This window comes from Poecile atricapillus, chromosome Z (genome assembly GCF_030490865.1).
Source record: "Poecile atricapillus isolate bPoeAtr1 chromosome Z, bPoeAtr1.hap1, whole genome shotgun sequence".
Classification (NCBI taxonomy): domain Eukaryota; kingdom Metazoa; phylum Chordata; class Aves; order Passeriformes; family Paridae; genus Poecile; species Poecile atricapillus.
The window spans coordinates 1,289,017-1,306,545 of NC_081289.1; the positions used below are offsets into that span (position 1 = coordinate 1,289,017).

Below are 17,529 nucleotides of genomic sequence, written 5' to 3' on the forward strand. Positions count from 1 at the left end.
GGAGCTCTTGGGGATGGGGGATTTGTGGAAAAGAGCTGGAAAAGAGGCTCTTCCATGCCCATCCCAAGCACTTCCCAGCCCATCCTCGCCCCTCTGGATTTGGGGTGTCCCCATCTCCACCCCAAGTCCCAGCCCAGCAGGGCCGTGGGGTGAAGCAGCCCCTCGTTAGGGCCCCGTAATTAGAACCCCCTTAATAAGGAAGGGAATCCATCCAAATTCAGGCCCTGCTGCTTCCCGTGGGATTCCTGCCCCAGAGGAAATGCTGGATCCCAGGAGAAGCCCCCAGGTTGGTGGGTGCACCCCCAAGTTTTGGGGTTCAGCCCTGACCATGGCAGCCACTGCATTCCCAAAATCTCCAAATCCATCCAAGGGGATGACACAGATGAAACCTCGGAAACCCGGGGGAATGGAGGCAGGAGATCCTTTCCTCAAAAAAATAATAATAAAAAAAGGAATGACATAACCCTGTGCCATCCCTCCCACATTCCCACACCTGGAGGGAGGAGATCCAACCGTGCCTGTGGAATCTCAGCCTTTCCCAAAGCCCCTTCCTCAATATCCTCAAGGATGGAGATCACACCACGCCCTTCCCAGCAGCCCAAGCCATGGAATCTCACCTTTTCCCAAGTTTTGGCTGCATCCCACCCTCCAACCTGGGGGATTTATCACCCCAAACTGGCCATCAGCAGAGGGACACAAGGGCAGGGATTGAGGCAATGGAAAAATACCCCAACAACAGGAGACAATAAAATGTGGAGCGGGAAACAGGGAGGCAGCCAGATGTGGATCCCATAAGGAGAATAATCCTGAGGGATCCAGGAGCTACACCAGACCCAGAGCTCCTCCTGCTCTGGAAAAAAAAAGCACCACAACAGCAGGAAGGCAAAAGGAAAAAAAAACAACAAAAATGAAATGTTTATTCCCACCTGGCGTCACGAGGCGGCCGGACACCGCGGACACCTCGGGAGGTGACGGTGTCCCCTCGTCACATTCCCAGCTCTGGGAAGGGCTGTCCAGCCCACCCTGGAGCCCAGGGACACAGCAGCAGTTTGTGAAGGCAGGAGCTTCAGGAAGGCAGAGAGGGAAGGGGAGATGCCAAGGTGGCCCTTGGGAGTTTCCTCGGATTCCCCTTCCCGAGGCGCGGAGCTGGAGCCACCCAGAGGTTTGGATCTCTCTCTCTCTCTCTCTCCCGATGGCCCCCGTGCCGGTTTCTGGAATTCAGGAGGAATTCATGCTCTCCCACTGCCGGAAAATGCGGAACACCTTGCAGGATTTCTCCGAGAGGCTCTGGAAGAGATGGGAAGAAAGCAACAGCTGGAGGTCAAAGCACTGGAGCAGGACTTGCCACTGGCAAAGGGCAGGAGGAGAAACTGCAGCAAAAACTCATCCAAAATATCCCAATTTCCTGCCAGGACAGCAGTTTCTTCCTTGTTTTCATCATCCCAGTTTGCCAGCTTGGAGGGGAGAACAAGGAGACTACAAGCAAGAAGAAGGAAGGGACTCAAAAAAAGCAGAAAGGGACTCAAAAAAACAAGAAGCGGACTCCAAAAAGCAGGCAGGGATTCCAAAAAGTAGGAAGTGACCCCAAAAAGTAGAAAGGGACCTCAAAAAAGTAGGAAGGGACTCCAGAAAACAGGATGGGACTCCAGAAAGCAGGAAGGGATTCAAAAAAGCAGGAGGGGACTCCAAAAAAACAAGAAAGGACCCCAAAAAGCAGGAGGGGACCCCTAAAAGCAGGATCGGACCCCAAAAAGCTGAAAGGGACCTCAGAAAGCAAGAAGGGACTCAAAAAAGCAGGAGGGGACCCCAAAAAGCAGGAAGGGATTCCAAAAAGTAGGATGGGACTCCAAAAAGCAAGAAAAGATCCCAAAAAAGCAGGCAGGGACTCCAAAAAGTAGAAAGGGACCTCAAAAAGTAGGAAGGGACTCCAGAAAACAGGAAGGGATTCCAAAAAGCAGGAGGGGACCCCAAAAAGCAAGAAAAGATCCCAAAAAGCAGAAAGGGACTCCAAAAAGTAGGATGTGACCCCAAAAAAAGCAAGAAGGGACCCCAAAAAAGCAAGAAGGGATTCCAAAAAGTAGGAAGAGACTCCAGAAAACAGGATAGGACTCCAGAAAGTAAGAAAGGACCCCAAAAAGCAGGCAGGGACCCCAAAAAGAAAGAAAGGGACCCCAGAAAGCAAGAAAGGTATCCCAAAAAGCAGGCAAGGACTCCAAAAAGCAAGAAAGGACCCCAAAAAGCAGGAGGGGACCCCAAAAAAAACCAAAAAAGGACCCTGAAAAGCAGGAAGGGACCCCAAAAAGCAAGAAGGGATTCTAAAAAGTAGGAAGAGACTCCAGAAAACAGGATGGGACTCCAAAAAGCAAGAAAGGACCCCAAAAAGCAGGAGGGGAGCCCAAAAAAGCAAGAAAGGGACCCCAAAAAGCAGGCAAGGACTCCAAAAAGCAAGAAAGGGACCTTAAAAAGCAGACAGGGACCCCAAAAACCAGGAGGGGACCCGAAAAAAGCAAGAAAGGGACCCCAAAAAGCAGGAGGGGACTCCAAAAAGCAAGAAAGGACCCCAAAAAGCAGACAGGGACCCCAAAAAGAAAGAAAGGACCCCAAAAAGCAAGAAAGGACTCCAAAAAGCAAGAAAGGACCCCAAAAAGCAAGAAAGGGACCCCAAAAAGCAGGAGGGGACTCCAAAAAGCAAGAAAGGACCCCAAAAAGCAGACAGGGACCCCAAAAAGAAAGAAAGGACCCCAAAAAGCAAGAAAGGACTCCAAAAAGCAAGAAAGGGACCTTAAAAAGCAGACAGGGACCCCAAAAACCAGGAGGGGACCCGAAAAAAGCAAGAAAGGGACCCCAAAAAGAAGGAGGGGACTCCAAAAAGCAAGAAAGGACCCCAAAAAGCAAGAAAGGGACCCCAAAAAGCAAGAAAGGACCCCAAAAAGCAAGAAAGGGACCCCAAAAAGCAGGAAGGAACTCCAAGCATCCCCTGGTCCAGCTGGGTCTGGTGCCTCTGATTTGTGACCGATGCCACTGGAGCATTTGGAGCTCTCCTGGCTCCTGGCAGAATCACGGAATTCTGGAATGGTTTGGATTGGAAAGGACCTTAAGGATCCCCCAGTTCCAACACCCTGATGTGGGCAGGGACACCTCCCACTGGAAGGGGACACAAATCACAGGAAACTGCCAGGACAAATCCCAAAGCAGGAATGTTCTGAGAGAAGCTGGAAAGAGCTGGCAGGAGGAATCCACGTGGATAAGGAGATCCAGGGAGGCAGCAGCTGCTCCACAGCCACACAGGGAGGGAGTTGTGGCCTCAGCTCTGCTCCCCTGGTGTTATAAATGTATTTTATATTGTTGGCTTTTCACAAATATTAAAATCAATGTTATATGTTTAAGGTTAGAAAGTTTGTTAATATAGTTTCTTCTATTTCTGTTGTTGATGATACTTAGAAATAGTGGTATGAGATACATATATTTTGAGTTATGGCATAGTATTAAAACAAAAACTACTTTTGTTTGTTGAACCCAAAGACTGAAAAAGATAGCTAGAGACCCCCTGCATTCATAAATTATCTTATCCAGATGAGGACAGCACTGACCAGAACTCTGGGGGAGGAATTTATTGCATTTCTGTTATCAGGGAATGTGAAACTCGGTGGAGCCAAGAAGATTGATCTATTGGGAAGGGGGCAAGCTAAAAACTAAACAAAGAAACATTTAAAACTTAAGAAAAATGTCTGAATATGTATGAGAATTTATGGATATGTAGTAGGGTTCTGTTTTTAAGGGAAAATCCTTTGTTAGTGAGGTGAACGCAGAGACACCTGGCTGTATCTGTATATTTATTTTTATCTCCTAATTGTCTTTCTATTAAACTTTTAAATTCTGTATTGATAAAAAAAAATCTGTATTATATCTATAAAATAAAGTGAACCTCGTTTTTCACACTGGCAATCCAAGAGCCTGGAGCCAGGAATTGCAGAGAGGAGCTCTGGGGACAGGGAATGAAACCGGATCTCGGGCAGCGCCGAGGCCGTTATTTATAGCAGCCCTGGAGCAGCTCTGGCACAGCCTGGCCTTGGATGGAGCTTTTGGGAATGCCTTTTCACCTGCCTGGGATTGTGTTCATCCCAAAAAAAGCCTCTCCATCCCAAATTTTTGCTGCCTGCACGAGCAGTGTTCTGGTTTTTGGGATGCCCCAGGCTCACCGCTGGCTCCGTTTCGGGCTCTGTGTCACATTTTTGGATGCTGAGGAGCCTCTTCAGCACCACTTCCCAGCCTGGCTTGGCTTTCCCAGGTTCCTTCTCCGTCTGGGATGCAGCATCTTCCAGGGATTCCTCTCCCTCCCCACTGCTGACCCAGGGACACCAATCCCGGTGCTGGGAGCTGGGGTGAAAGAAGCTCCTCAAGGAAGTGTCCTGGGGAAGCGAGGAGGGGACAGAGAAGGGACACAACAACAAAAGAATGGTTTAGAGCCTCTAAAAAACCCTTTTTTTAGCCCAAACCCCAACCCCTGAGCAGGGCTCCACCAAATCCCTGGATCAGGGAAGATCCTGCTTGGATCACTCACCGAGCTGCTGGAAGAGCAGAGCCGCGCTCGCTTGGCCCTGCGGACAGGGCTGGATGGCACCTCCATGTTGTCCCCCTGGCCCATGCTCCGCGTCACCGGGCGGCTCCTCAGGGTCACATCCCTGCTCACATCCAGCTCGCCCCGGTCCATGGAGTTGGGAGAATCCCAACCCCTTGGGCGGGATACAGCCGGGGATGGGCTCTTCTCGTGCTGCTGGGTGGAAAAAAAAACGGGAATTAACGGCGTTGTCCGGCTCCAAGAGCCCTTCCCGCCGCAAGGAGAAAGGTTTAGGTGGGATATCAGGAAGGAATTCCTGGCTGGGAGGGTGGGGAAGGGTTGGGATAGAATTCCCAGAGAAGCTGTGGCTGCTCCTGGGATCCAGTGGATGTGGATGAGGGCAGCACCCAGATATCCCAGGACGTACCTGCTCGGATCCCGGATCCTGGCTCCGCGTCAGCATCCGGCGCGGGGATGTGGGAACGGGCGGGAAGCGCTCGGGAGCGGCCGGGGTGGCGCTGCTGGAGCCGCAGGAATCCGGCTCCGGAGCTGCGGAAGATTCCAGCTGGTGGAAGCCCCACAGCCCCACCTTCCTCATGCAGCGGGAGCAGGTGATCACAGAGAGGTTCATGGAGCCCGAGGAAGCACTGCGGGGACAGAGCCATGGAATCCTCAAGGAATCCACACGGAATCCTCATGGAATCCCCGTGGAATCCTCACGGAATCCTCATGGAATCCTCAAGGAATCCTCACAGAATCCTCACAGAATCCTCAAGGAATCCTCATGGAATCCTCAAGGAATCCTCAAGGAATCCTCAAGGAATCCTCAAGGAATCCTCAAGGAATTCTCACGGAATCCTCATGGAATCTTCAAGGAATCCTCATAGAATCCCCGTGGAATCCTCAAGGAATCCTCATGGAATCCTCAAGGAATCCTCATGGAATCCTCATGGAATCCTCAAGGAATCCTCAAGAAATCCTCAGGGAATCCTCATGGAACATGGAATCCTCAAGGAATACTCAAGGAATCCTCAAGGAATCCTCATGGAATCCTCATGGAACCCTCAAGGAATCCTCACAGAATTCTCAAGGAATCCTCATGGAATCCTCGAGGAATCATGGGATGGGTTGGGATGGATTTTAAAGATCACCTCATTCCAACACCTCCCACCATCCCAGGTTCCTCCAAACCCCAATGTCCAACCCGGCCTTGGACATTGCCAGGGATGGGGAAAGTCAGGAGAGGTGGTCAGGGATAAGGCTGAGCTTGGAAAAGTCAGGGAAAAAATTCCATTAAACCCCATCTGTGATGATGATGATGATTTAAACTGGTTCAGTTGCATTTTGTCTGGCCAGGATGCAGAGGGGAAAAAGAGGGGAAAAAATGTGGTGAAATAAGGGAAGAGGGAATGTAGTGGAAAAGTGGGAAAACAGTTAAATAAGGGAAGCAGGATCTTAGTGAAAAAGAGGGAAAATAGGAAAATAGTGATACAGAGGAAGCAGGAGAGCAGTGAAAAAGAGGGAAAATGGGAAAATAAAATCAGGTAGGCAGGAAGGAGCATGGTGAAAAAGAGGGAAAATAGGAAAAGAGTAAAATAAGTGAAGTGGGAAAAGAGGGGAAAAACCACAAAAATAGCAAAAAAAAGGGATAATGAACATTCCACAGGAGGAGCATTCCACATCCCTCCAGCCTCCAAGAGTTTTCATGGCAAGCCCAGAGCGTGAGGGACGTTCCAGGCCCTGCCCACCTGCAGGTCCAGCCGCACAGTGCCAGGATACAGGCGGGAACGTGCACCTGCAGGATTTCCGTGGAAAACTTCCCGGGAGGTTTCTCTCCCTCTGTTCCTTTGTGCTCCAGTTCCTCTCCAATGAGCTGGAGGAGCCGGGTGATCCTTTCCTCCGTCAGGGACTGCAGTGAACAGAGAGAAAATGCGTTGGTTTTATTCCCAAATCATGTCCCACATGGAGAAAAAAATTCCCAGTTCCACCCTCTGGAATTGCATCGTCCAGCACCTCCAGTTTGAACAGGGAAAAGTCACTCAGAGCAATCCTCTGGCTCCCCATTCCATGAAATCTGCTCCATCTGCTCCCCCCAGCAGTGGAACAGGTCCCGTTCCTGCCGTGGTTTTGGGAGTCTCCGGTGGTTTCCGCGCTCAGCCGGCCCCAAAACCTCCCCGTGGTTGTGCTGAATGGATGAAGATTCCCTGGATCCCACAGGGCTGCCCAGAGCCATCTGTTCCCTGGCAAAGGAGTGTCCAAGGAGCCAGACTTGGCTGCAGCAGAGCAGGGCCAGGACAGGTTCCTGCAGGGTGGCAATTCCACGTTTCTTCCTGGCTTTTCCTGCTTTTCCCTCCTGCCTGAGGAGCCTCCTCGGGCTCCTTCAGCTTCCCAGGTCTCTGCCCACACCTCAGGTCCAGGGCATCCCAAATTCCTGTGTGGAATCCCTGGAGTGATCCGTGGGCTGCCTTGGAGAGCTCCCAAAGGGGTCTGTGGGATCCCAAATCCCATCTCCGGGCACCACAGAGCAGCCTGGACACCGGGAAAAGTCCCGAGTGGGAAGCAGATACAATTCCCAGCTTGGAATAATTCCCAGTTGTGGAATGAGCCATTCCCAACTCCTCTTGACATGTTTCCATGGTGGAACACTGGAACACGTCCAAGGAGAAAAAAAAACCCAAGTGGGAGCAGATTCCTCACACACACACACAGAGGCTGAAATTCCTGATTTTGGGATGGTCCCCGAAGCCTGGAACGCTCCGGATTTCGGGAGCAGGAGGGAACTCACCATATTTTTCAGGTCTTCTGGTCTGAGGGAAGGCAGCTGCAGCTCCAGCTGACACAGGCTCTGGAAACGATCCAGGAAATCCTGGAGGAGGACTCTGGGCTCATCCACCAGCAGCCTGGCAAAGCGATCTGGTGAGAGGAAAAGCTGCGCTCAGCATTCCCAACCCCTCCTTATCCCACAGGGAGGGTGGGGAGGGGCTGGGATGGAATTCCCAGAGGAGCTGTGGCTGCCTCTGGATCCTTGGAGTGTCCAAGGCCAGGCTGGATGGGGTTTGGAGCAGCCTGGGATAGCGGGAGGTGTCCCTGCCATGCCAGGGGTGGCCCTGGATGGGCTCTAAGGTCCTTTCCCACCCCAAAAATTCCATGATTATTTTTCTGGCTTTTCAAGGAAAAGCTCAGCACAGCTCCCAAGACAGGATTTATCCCTCTTTGAGCATTCCATGACAGCCAAGCTCCCCTGTCCCCTCCCAGTTACCACCCAAAAACATTTTAACAGCTCCCAAAGGGCAGGAAAAGCTGGATCCAGCTTTTTGGATTCGCTGAGGCTGCTCAGGGATGTTGCATTCCATCATTCCCACAGGGAAAAGGAGAGTGTGAGGACAGGAAGAACAAGGGAGAAAGAAAAAAATTTGGAATAATTCTGGATGGTGCAGGAATCTGAGGCACCCACCTGGGCAGGGGCTGTCTGGCCAGAAGCAGAACTTCTCGTGGGCAGTGCTCAGAGCCTTCCTGAGCTCCTCACAGCGCTCCTTGTCTGCAGGGAAAAACTCTGGGATAATTCCCTGCGGAGCCACCTCCTCAGGGAATTGCTGGGAAAACCAAGCCAGGAGAAGAAAGCAGCAGGACTGGGAGAGTTTCCCTGGGGTGCTGCCCGAGGCTGCAGAGCCTCAAGCTTCACCTCAAACTTCCCAGCAAGAATTCCAGGAATTGGGAACAGCAAATGTCACCTGAGCCCTTCCACCTCCCCCAAAATTCCCAGGCACAGGAACCTGTGGAAAAACAGCCTGAGCCAACCATGGGTATAAAACTTGCTGGATCCTGCCAGTTTTTCCCTCCCGGGATGCTGCCAATCCCTGGCTGAGCTGATCCCTCCACCCCAGCTGGAGGAGCCAAATTCCAGCCATGTCTGGAAATCAAACTTCCCAAAAAAATTAAAAATAAAAAAAAAAAAAAATCTGATATTTAATTTCACTTCTGCTTTCAGAACCAAAAAAAAATTTCTTTTCTAATTTGTTTTTCGATGCTTTCTTCCCCAGTCTTTGATTATTTCAGTGTGATTTCCAATGGAATAATTAGGCCAAGGTTTATTTAACAGAGATAATCTGAATAAACAGGGAATGTTGATATTGAGTGACCCAAAAGGAAAGGCTCAGTATTCCCATGAGCCACATGGCAGGATTCACTTCCAAGGGAATTGCAGCCAGGAAAATTGAGAAGTGGGGATGACACTTCCTTGTGGGATAATAAAGGAGTTTATTAATTAAATCTCACAATGTAATTTCTGCCTGAATGGCCTTGGTGAGCAGCAATTGCTGCACTGGAAAAATTCCCTGGAGGATCAGGGAAGCAGGTCCAGGAATTGGGAAAGAAAAGTTTTAAAAGAGAATTTTGAAAAGGATCTTCAGATCCTTAAAAAAAAAAGAAAAATCCTTAAATACTTCCAGAAGGCAACGAGGCTGGAGAAATGTCTGGAAAACCTGGAAAGAGGCTGAGAGCCTTGGGATTGTTTGGGGAAATGGAGGATGAGGGGTGAATTCTGCACATTCCAGAGCTCTTCTCCCTGGAATCCTGTGGGATTGGGAATGGCTCAAAGCTGCACCACGAGAGGCTCAGGATAATTCCTAATGTTCCCTACCAGGATGATCCAACTCCGGAATATTCCGAGAGGTGATCAGTGCCCTAAAGCCTGGAAGTGTTTTGGATGTTTTGGATGATTCCCTTGGTCTGGTTTGAGGTTTGGAACCTCACTGGGGTTTTCCAGACCTTAAAGGATGGGTACAAAGAGGATTGGGAGGACAAGGAGCCGTGGGGACAGGGGGTGCTGCCAGAGCTTTTATCCCAGAATAAAAAAGAGATTTTTTACAGTGAGAATTCCATCACTCCCTGGAATCATCATTCCTTAGGATCATCATTGCCTGGAAATGTAATTTCTTGGAACCACCATTCCCTGGAATCATCAATCCCTGGGATCACCCATTCCTTGGGATCACCATTCCCTGGGATCACCATTTTATGGAACCACCATCCCATGGAACCACCATTCCATGGAACCACCATTCCTTGGGACTGCCAATCCTTGGGACCTCCATTCCCTGGAACCACCATGCCCTGAGATCATCATTCCTTGGGACCACTATTCCCTTGGGATAACCATTCCCTGGGACCACCATTCCCTGGGATCATCATTCCCTGGAATCACCATTCCCTGGGATCATCATTCTCTGGAATCACCATTTTATGGAACCACCATTCCCTGGAACCACCATTCCCTGGAACCATCATTCCCTGGGACCACAATTCCCTGGGATAACCATTCCCTGGAACCACCATTTTATGGAACCACCATTCCCTGGGACCACAATTCCCTGGAACCACCCTTCCCTGGAATCACCATTCCTTGCACAACAGCACAAATCCCTCCCAACTCAAACCCCCTCCAATTCCACAACCTCTCCCAGCTGGAATTCCCTTCTCCAACAACAACCCAGCACCTCTTACCCACCAAACCCCGCTAATTCCCCTTCCGCTCTTTCCCCAAACACCCAACCCTTGGGACTCTGGAAACATTCCCTGGAACCACCATTCCCTGGGACCACCATCCCCTGGGATCATCATTCCTTGGAACCACCATTTTATGGAACCACCATTCCCTGGAACCACCATTCCCTGGAACCACCATTCCCTGGGACCACCATTCCCTGGAACCACCATTCCCTGGAACCATCATTCCCTGGAATCACCATTTTATGGAACCACCATTCCCTGGAACCACCATTCCCTGGAACCACCATTCCCTGGAATCACCATTCCTTGGACAACAGCACAAATCCCTCCCAACCCAAACCCTCTACAATTCCACAACCTCTCCCAGCTGGAATTCCCTTCTCCAACAACAACCCAGCACCTCTTACTCACCAAACCCCGCTAATTCCCCTTCTGCTCTTTCCCCAAACACCCAACCCTTGGCGGGACCCGGAATCCAGCTGATCCCGGAATCCCATCTGATCCCGGAGTCCCGGCTGATCCCGGAATCCCATCTGATCCCGGAATCCCGGCTGATCCCCACTCACAGGTGCTGAGGTCCAGGGCCAGCTGCAGGCTGGCACACAGGTAGGCCTGGCAGCTGGAGCACCGGAGCATGTCGCACTCCACGCTCACCCAGCCCAACCTGGCGCACACCAGCGGCGACAGCGACGCCGGTTTGCCCGCCCACCTCAGCGGGTCAGCCCGTCAAGGAGATAACCGCAAAAATTCCCACGTTTTTTTGGGATTGGGGGGAACATTCTGGCTTGTTTTAGGGATGGGGGAAACATCCTGGATTTTTTTGGGGATGGGGGAAACATCCCAGTTTTGTTGGGATGGAAAAAAACATCCTGGCTTTCTTGGGGCTCGGGGAAAACATCTCAGCTTTTGTTGGACTGGGGGAAACATTCCAGACTTTTTAGGGATGGAGGAAACATCCTGGCTTTTGTTGGGATGGGGGAAAGATCCCGTTTTTTTGGGGGATGGGGGAAACATCCCAGATTTTTTAGGGATGGAAGAAACATCCTGGATTTTTTGGGGATGAGGGAAACATCCCAGCTTTTGTTGGGATGGGAGAAACATCCTGAATTTTTTGTGAATGGGGGGAAACATCCCAGTTTTTTTGGGATGGGGGAAACATCCTGGATTTTTTGTGGATGGGAGAAACATTCCAGCTTGTTTTAAGAATGGGGGGAACATCCTGGATTTTTTGGGATGGGGGAACATCCTGGACTTTTTAGGGATGGGGTGAAACATCCTGGATTTTTTGAGGATGGGGGAACATCCCAGCTTTTGTTGGGATGGGGAAAACATCCCAGATTTTTTGGGAATGGGGAAACATCCCGACTTTTGTTGGGATGGGGGAAAGATCCCGTTTTTTTGGGGGATGGGGGAAACATTCCAGATTTTTTAGGGATGGAAGAAACATCCTGGATTTTTTGGGGATGAGGGAAACATCCCAGCTTTTGTTGGGATGGGAGAAACATCCCGAATTTTTTGTGAATGGGGGGAAACATCCCAGTTTTTTTGGGATGGGGGAAACATCCTGGATTTTTTGGGATGGGAGAAACATTCCAGCTTGTTTTAAGAATGGGGGGAACATCCTGGATTTTTTGAGGATGGGGGAAACATCCCAGATTTTTTGGGAATGGGGAAACATCCCGACTTCTGTTGGGATGGGGGAAAGATCCCGTTTTTTTGGGGGATGGGGGAAACATTCCAGATTTTTTAGGGATGGAAGAAACATCCTGGATTTTTTGGGGATGAGGGAAACATCCCAGCTTTTGTTGGGATGGGGGAAACATCCCAGATTTTTTGGGGCTGGGGGAAACATTCCGTATTTTTTGGGGATGGGAAAACATTCCATATTTTTTAGGGATGGGGAAAACATTCCAAGAGAGGGAGAGCTCGGAGCAGGCTGCAGCTTCCTCAGGAGGGGAAGCAGGGCAGGAATACAGGGAATGGCTGGAGATGTGCAGGGAGGGATTTTAGGAAAAGTTGGGATTTTAGGAAAAAGTTGGGATTTTAGGAAAAAGTTGGATTTTAGAAAGAGGCAGGATTTCAGGAAAAGCAGGATTTTTAAAAAAGGTGGAATTTTAGGAAAAATTTGGATTTTCGGAAAAATTTGGATTTTAGGAAAAGTTTGGATTTTAGGAAAATGCAGGATTTTAGGAAAAGGTTGGAATTTAAGAAAAGGTGAGATTTCAGGAAAAAGCTGGATTTTAGGATGAAGGTGGATTTTAGGAAAAATTTGGATTTCAAGAAAAGGCAGGATTTTAGGAAACGGCTGGAATTTAGGAAAAGGTGAGATTTCAGGAAAAGGCTGGATTTTAGGAAAAGGTGGGATTTTAGGAAAAGGCAGGATTTTAGGAAGAAGTGGGATTTTATAAAAAGACAGGATTTTAGGAAGAGGAAGGATTTCAGGAAAAGACTGGATTTTAGGATGAGGGTGGATTTTAGGAAAAATTTGGATTTTAGGAAAAGGCAGGGTTTTAGGAAAAGTCTGAATTGCAGGAAAATGCTGGATTTTAGGAAAAAGCATGATTTCAGGAAAAAGCATGATTTTAGGAAGAGACAGGATTTTAGGAAAAAGTGGGATTTTAGGAAAAGGCTGGATTTTAGGATGAAGCTGGATTTTAGAAAAATTTGGATTTTAGGAAAAGGCTGGATTTTAGGAAAAGGCAGGATTTCAGGAAGAGGCAGAATTTCAGGAAAAGGCTGGGTTTTAGGAAAAGGCAAGATTTTAGGAAGAAGTGTGATTTTAGGAAAAAAAATGGATTTTAGGAGAAGCCAGGATTTCAGGAAAAAGCAGAATTTTAGGAAAAGGCAGAATTTTAGGATGAAGGTGGATTTCAGGATGAAGCTGGATTTTAGGAAAAGGCAGGATTTTAGGATGAAGCAGGATTTTAGGAAAAATTTGGAATTCAGGAAAAGGCAGGGTTTTATGAAGATGCAGGATTTTAGGAAGAAGTGGGCTTTTAGAAAAATGTGGATTTTATAAAAAGGCAGGATTTTGGAAAAAGGCTGGATTTTAGGAAGAAGTGAGATTTTAGAAAAATTTGGATTTTAGGAAAAGGCTGGATTTTAGGAAAGGCAGGATTTCAGGAAAAGGCAGAATTTTAGGAAGAGGCTGGATTTCAGGATGAGGGTGATTTTAGGAAAAATTTGGAATTCAGGAAAAGGCAGGATTTTAGGAAGAGGTGGGATTTCAGGAAAAGGCTGGGTTTTAGGAAAAGGCAGGATTTTAGGAAGAAGTGTGATTTTAGGAAAAAAATGGATTTTAGGAAAAGCCAGGATTTCAGGAAAAAGCAGAATTTTAGGAAAAGGCAGAATTTTAGGATGAAGGTGGATTTTAGGATGAAGCTGGATCTTAGGAAAAGGCAGGATTTTAGGATGAAGCTGGATTTTAGGAAAAATTTGGATTTTAGAAAAAGGTTGGATTTCAGGATGAGGCTGGATTTCAGGAAAAATTTGGAATTCAGGAAAAGGCAGGGTTTTATGAAGATGCAGGATTTTAGGAAGAAGTCGGCTTTTAGAAAAATTTGGATTTTAGGAAAAGGCAGGATTTTGGAAAAAGGCTGGATTTTTGGAAGAAGTGAGAATTTAGAAAAATTTGGATTTTAGGAAAAGGCTGGATTTTAGGAAAGGCAGGATTTCAGGAAAAGGCAGAATTTTAGGAAAAGGCAGGATTTCAGGATGAGGGTGATTTTAGGAAAAATTTGGAATTCAGGAAAAGGCAGGATTTTAGGAAGAAGTGTGATTTTAGAAAAAAAATGGATTTTAGGAAAAGCCAGGATTTCAGGAAAAAGCAGAATTTTAGGAAAAGGCAGAATTTTAGGAAAAGGCAGGATTTTAGGAAAAGGCAGAATTTTAGGAAAAGGCAGAATTTTAGGAAAAGGCAGAATTTCAGGATGAGGGTGGATTTTAGGAAAAACTGGAATTCAGGAAAAGACAGGATTTTAGGGAGAAGCTGGATTTTAGGAAAAGGCAGGATTTTAGGAAAAAGCAGGATTTTAGGAAGAGGTGGGATTTCAGGATGAAGCTGGATTTTAGGAAAATGGTGGATTTTACAAAAAGGCAGAATTTTATGAAGATGCTGGATTTTAGGAAAAAGCAGGATTTTAGGGAAACCCCCTTCCCCCACAGGCTGCTGGGACACTCAACATTCCCCAGGGAACTCTCACAGCTCCAAACCTCCAGGAACTCTCAGGGACAGGGGGTGGAATTTTGGGATGCAAGGCCGGGAATTGGATGGATGATCCCTCTGGATCCCTTCCCCCACAATTCCAAGCTGGAATTCCCAGCATTCCAAAGGATATGGTGAATGTTTCCACTCTGCTGAAATAAGCTTCCCTGCTGGCAGATTCCAAGGAAAGAGCTTCCATTTGGGAAGGTCCATTGGCTCGATCCGAGCAGTCGGATGTGTCTTTCCTAAAAGGGAAAAAAATCAACAAGGAAAATTCTTGGAATGATTCCATTGATTCCAAAAAAAGCACAGAACACTTCCTAACCTCCCATCCCTCAGCCTTGTCCTGACAAGGATCTTCTCCAGAGCTCCCCATTCCCAGTTTTTAATTAATTCCTAATAAAACAATGAATTAATCAAATTCCAAAGGTGCCTTGGATGTGTCCAGTTGGGATTTGATGGGATAAGGAAGGAAGAGGGATTTGCTCTCTGAGCCCAGCACGTTGAGGATTGAAATCTGGGATTCTCCCAAGACTGGAATCCAGGGCTGGAATGTGGATCCCAAGGCTGGAATGTGGATCCCAAAGCTGGAATGTGAATCCCAAGGCTGGAATGTGGATCCCAAAGCTGGAATGTGAATCCCAAGGCTGGAATGTGGATCCCTACACTGGAATGTGGATCCCAAGGCTGGAATTTGATCCCAAGGTTGGAATTTGATCCCAAAGCTGGAATTTGATCCCAAGGTTGGAATTTGATCCCAAAGCTGGAATGTGGATGCCAACGCTGGAATTTGATCCCAAGGCTGGAATGTGGATCCCAAGGCTGGAATGTGGATCCCAAGGCTGGAATTTGATCCCAAGGCTGGAATGTGGATCCCAAAGCTGGAATGTGGATCCCAAGGCTGGAATGTGGATCCCTACACTGGAATGTGGATCCCAAGGCTGGAATGTGGATCCCAAAGCTGGAATTTGATCCCAAGGCTGGAATTTGATCCCAAAGCTGGAATTTGATCCCAAGGCTGGAATTTGATCCCAAGGTTGGAATGTGGATCCCAAGGCTGGAATGTGGATCCCAAGCTGGAATGTGGATCCCTACACTGGAATGTGGATCCCAAGGCTGGAATTTGATCCCAAGGTTGGAATTTGATCCCAAAGCTGGAATTTGATCCCAAGGTTGGAATTTGATCCCAAAGCTGGAATGTGGATGCCAACGCTGGAATTTGATCCCAAGGCTGGAATGTGGATCCCAAGGCTGGAATGTGGATCCCAAGGCTGGAATGTGGATCCCAAGGCTGGAATGTGGATCCCAAGGCTGGAATTTGATCCCAAGGCTGGAATGTGGATCCCAAGGCTGGAATGTGGATCCCAAGGCTGGAATTTGATCCCAAGGCTGGAATGTGGATCCCAAGGCTGGAATGTGGATCCCAAGGCTGGAATGTGGATCCCAAGGCTGGAATGTGGATCCCAAGGTTGGAATGTGGATCCCAAGGCTGGAATGTGGATCCCAAGGCTGGAATGTGGATCCCAAGGCTGGAATTTGATCCCAAGGCTGGAATGTGGATCCCAAGGCTGGAATGTGGATCCCAAGGCTGGAATGTGGATCCCAAGGCTGGAATGTGGATCCCAAGGCTGGAATGTGGATCCTAAGGCTGGAATTTGATCCCAAGGCTGGAATGTGGATCCCAAGGCTGGAATTTGATCCCAAGGCTGGAATTTGATCCCAAGGCTGGAATGTGGATCCCAAGGCTGCCCTTTGGCCTCTTCCCAAAACTTTTCCGTGAGTCAAAATTCACAGCTGGGACAAGGGAGCCCCTGAGACACCCCCAAAGCTCAGCCCCCATTGCTCCCAGTGCCTCCCAGTCACTCCCAGTGCCCCAGCAAGGTGTGAGTACTGGAACTGCACAGGTCACTTACCTGGGCTGGCCTCTCAGTGTCCCCAGTGCCCCCCAGTCCCCTCCCAGTGCCCCCAGTGCCCTCCCAGTGTCCCCAGTTCCCTCTCAGTCCCTTCCCTGTGTCCCCAGTGCCCCCCAGTTCCTTCCCAGTACCCTCAATCCCCTCCCAGTGTCCCCAGTCCACTCTCAGTATCCCCAGTTCCCTCCCAGTGTGCCCCAGTCCACTCCCAGTGCTCACTGCCACCTCCCAGTGTCCCCAGTCCCTTCCCAGTGCCCCCCATCCCCTCTTATTGTTCCCAGTTCCCTCCCATTGTCTCCAGTCCCCTCCCAGTACCTCCAGTCCCTTCCCAGTGCCCCCCCATCCCCTCCCAGTTTCCCCAGTTCCTTCCCAGTGTCCCTAGTCCCTTCCCAGTACCCCCAGTTCCCTCCCGGTGCCCCCAGTCCCCTCCCAGTGTCCCCAGTGCCCTCCCAGTACCCCCAGTCCCCTTGCAGTGTCCCAGGATCTGTTCCCGCTGCTGCCTCCTTGTCCCTCCAGCATTCCCAGCGCCCCGGAGTCTCTCCAGCATTCCCAGTGCCTCCAGTGCCCCCTCCCAGTGCCTCCCAGTGCCCCTTAATCCCACCAGTGCCCCCTCCCAGTGCCACCAGTGCCCCCTCCCAGTGCCCCTTAATCCCACCAGTGCCCCCCCCAGCGCTCCCTGTGCTTCCCAGCCCATTCCTTCGCTCTCTTTTTCCCGCTATCCTTCCCAAATAACAATTCCCAGCACTTCCCAGTCCCCTCCAGCCCCCCTCCCCTCACAGGACCCTCAAAGGACCCCCCAATTCCCTCACGAGTCCCCGGCCCTCCCCTCCCCTCACACGGCCGGGCCTCCACCCCGACGCCAACCCCGCTGCCAGCGCGTCCCTCCCCGCCGCTGCTCCTCACCCGCCGGGCCCGGGCCCCTCGGTGGCGATGCCGCCGTCGATGAGGTCGCGGATCTGCCTGGGGGTGACGGGAGGCGGCCGCCCTCGGTTCCCCCCCGCCGCTGCCGCCGCCGCGCCCCCGGCGCTGGGCGCCGCCATTTTGGTCCCTCCTTGCCGTTCACGGCCCGGGAAACGCGGGCCCGCACGAACGTTCCGCTCGCGCACGATCGTTCCGCTCGGCCCGCGGGGTCGCACATGACCTCGCGCAACACCGGCACGGCCTCCGGAACCTCGCGGAGGACTCGGGGGGCGCCGGCGCCCCCGTGAAAGTCCCCGCGAATGTCCCCGGGGGTGTCCCCGAGAATGTCCCCGTGAATGTCCCCGCGTCCCCGCTCTCGGCGCTCAATTGATCCAGCCTGGATCGATCGCTCAATTCTCCCAACAGAGGCGCTCTCGCCTCCGCCTCCC

General features: G+C 50.0%; 2 protein-coding genes across 4 annotated transcripts; one reads left to right on the forward strand and one right to left on the reverse strand.

Annotated features, from left to right (window-relative positions):
- Window positions 1-889: 889 nt before the first annotated feature.
- On the reverse strand, window positions 890-17,479 carry ZC3HC1 (zinc finger C3HC-type containing 1). Of its 2 annotated transcripts, none has more exons than XM_058865260.1 (10): window positions 17,084-17,479; window positions 14,404-14,515; window positions 10,633-10,783; window positions 8,013-8,096; window positions 7,344-7,471; window positions 6,307-6,467; window positions 4,986-5,205; window positions 4,562-4,771; window positions 4,200-4,409; window positions 890-1,287 (listed from the first exon to the last, which is right to left on the reverse strand). In XM_058865260.1, exons 1-10 carry the CDS (start codon window positions 17,218-17,220, stop codon window positions 1,219-1,221), a joined length of 1,482 nt encoding a protein of 493 aa, XP_058721243.1. In that variant the 5' UTR covers window positions 17,221-17,479; the 3' UTR covers window positions 890-1,218. The 2 variants fall into 2 exon arrangements, with proteins under 2 accessions (XP_058721243.1, XP_058721242.1); XM_058865259.1 differs by having other exon boundaries at window positions 4,562-4,774.
- Window positions 10,792-12,862, forward strand: LOC131593065 (uncharacterized). Of its 2 annotated transcripts, XM_058865263.1 has the most exons (3): window positions 10,892-10,909; window positions 10,970-12,388; window positions 12,443-12,862. In XM_058865263.1, exon 2 carries the CDS (start codon window positions 11,386-11,388, stop codon window positions 12,313-12,315), a length of 930 nt encoding a protein of 309 aa, XP_058721246.1. In that variant the 5' UTR covers window positions 10,892-10,909; window positions 10,970-11,385; the 3' UTR covers window positions 12,316-12,388; window positions 12,443-12,862. The 2 variants fall into 2 exon arrangements, with proteins under 2 accessions (XP_058721245.1, XP_058721246.1); XM_058865262.1 differs by having other exon boundaries at window positions 10,792-12,388.
- Window positions 17,480-17,529: the final 50 nt, after the last annotated feature.

Coding starts and splice junctions, on each gene's coding strand:
- LOC131593065 (XM_058865262.1), top strand. CDS start 11,386: ATGGGGAAAACATCCCAGATTTTTTGGGAATGGGGAAACATCCCGACT.
- ZC3HC1 (XM_058865259.1), bottom strand. CDS start 17,220: ATGGCGGCGCCCAGCGCCGGGGGCGCGGCGGCGGCAGCGGCGGGGGGG. Junction 8,097..10,632: donor GGCCCTGGACCTCAGCACCT/GTGAGTGGGGAT, acceptor TTTTCCCTGCAG/ACAAGGAGCGCTGTGAGGAG. Junction 6,468..7,343: donor CAGAAGACCTGAAAAATATG/GTGAGTTCCCTC, acceptor TGTTCACTGCAG/TCCCTGACGGAGGAAAGGAT.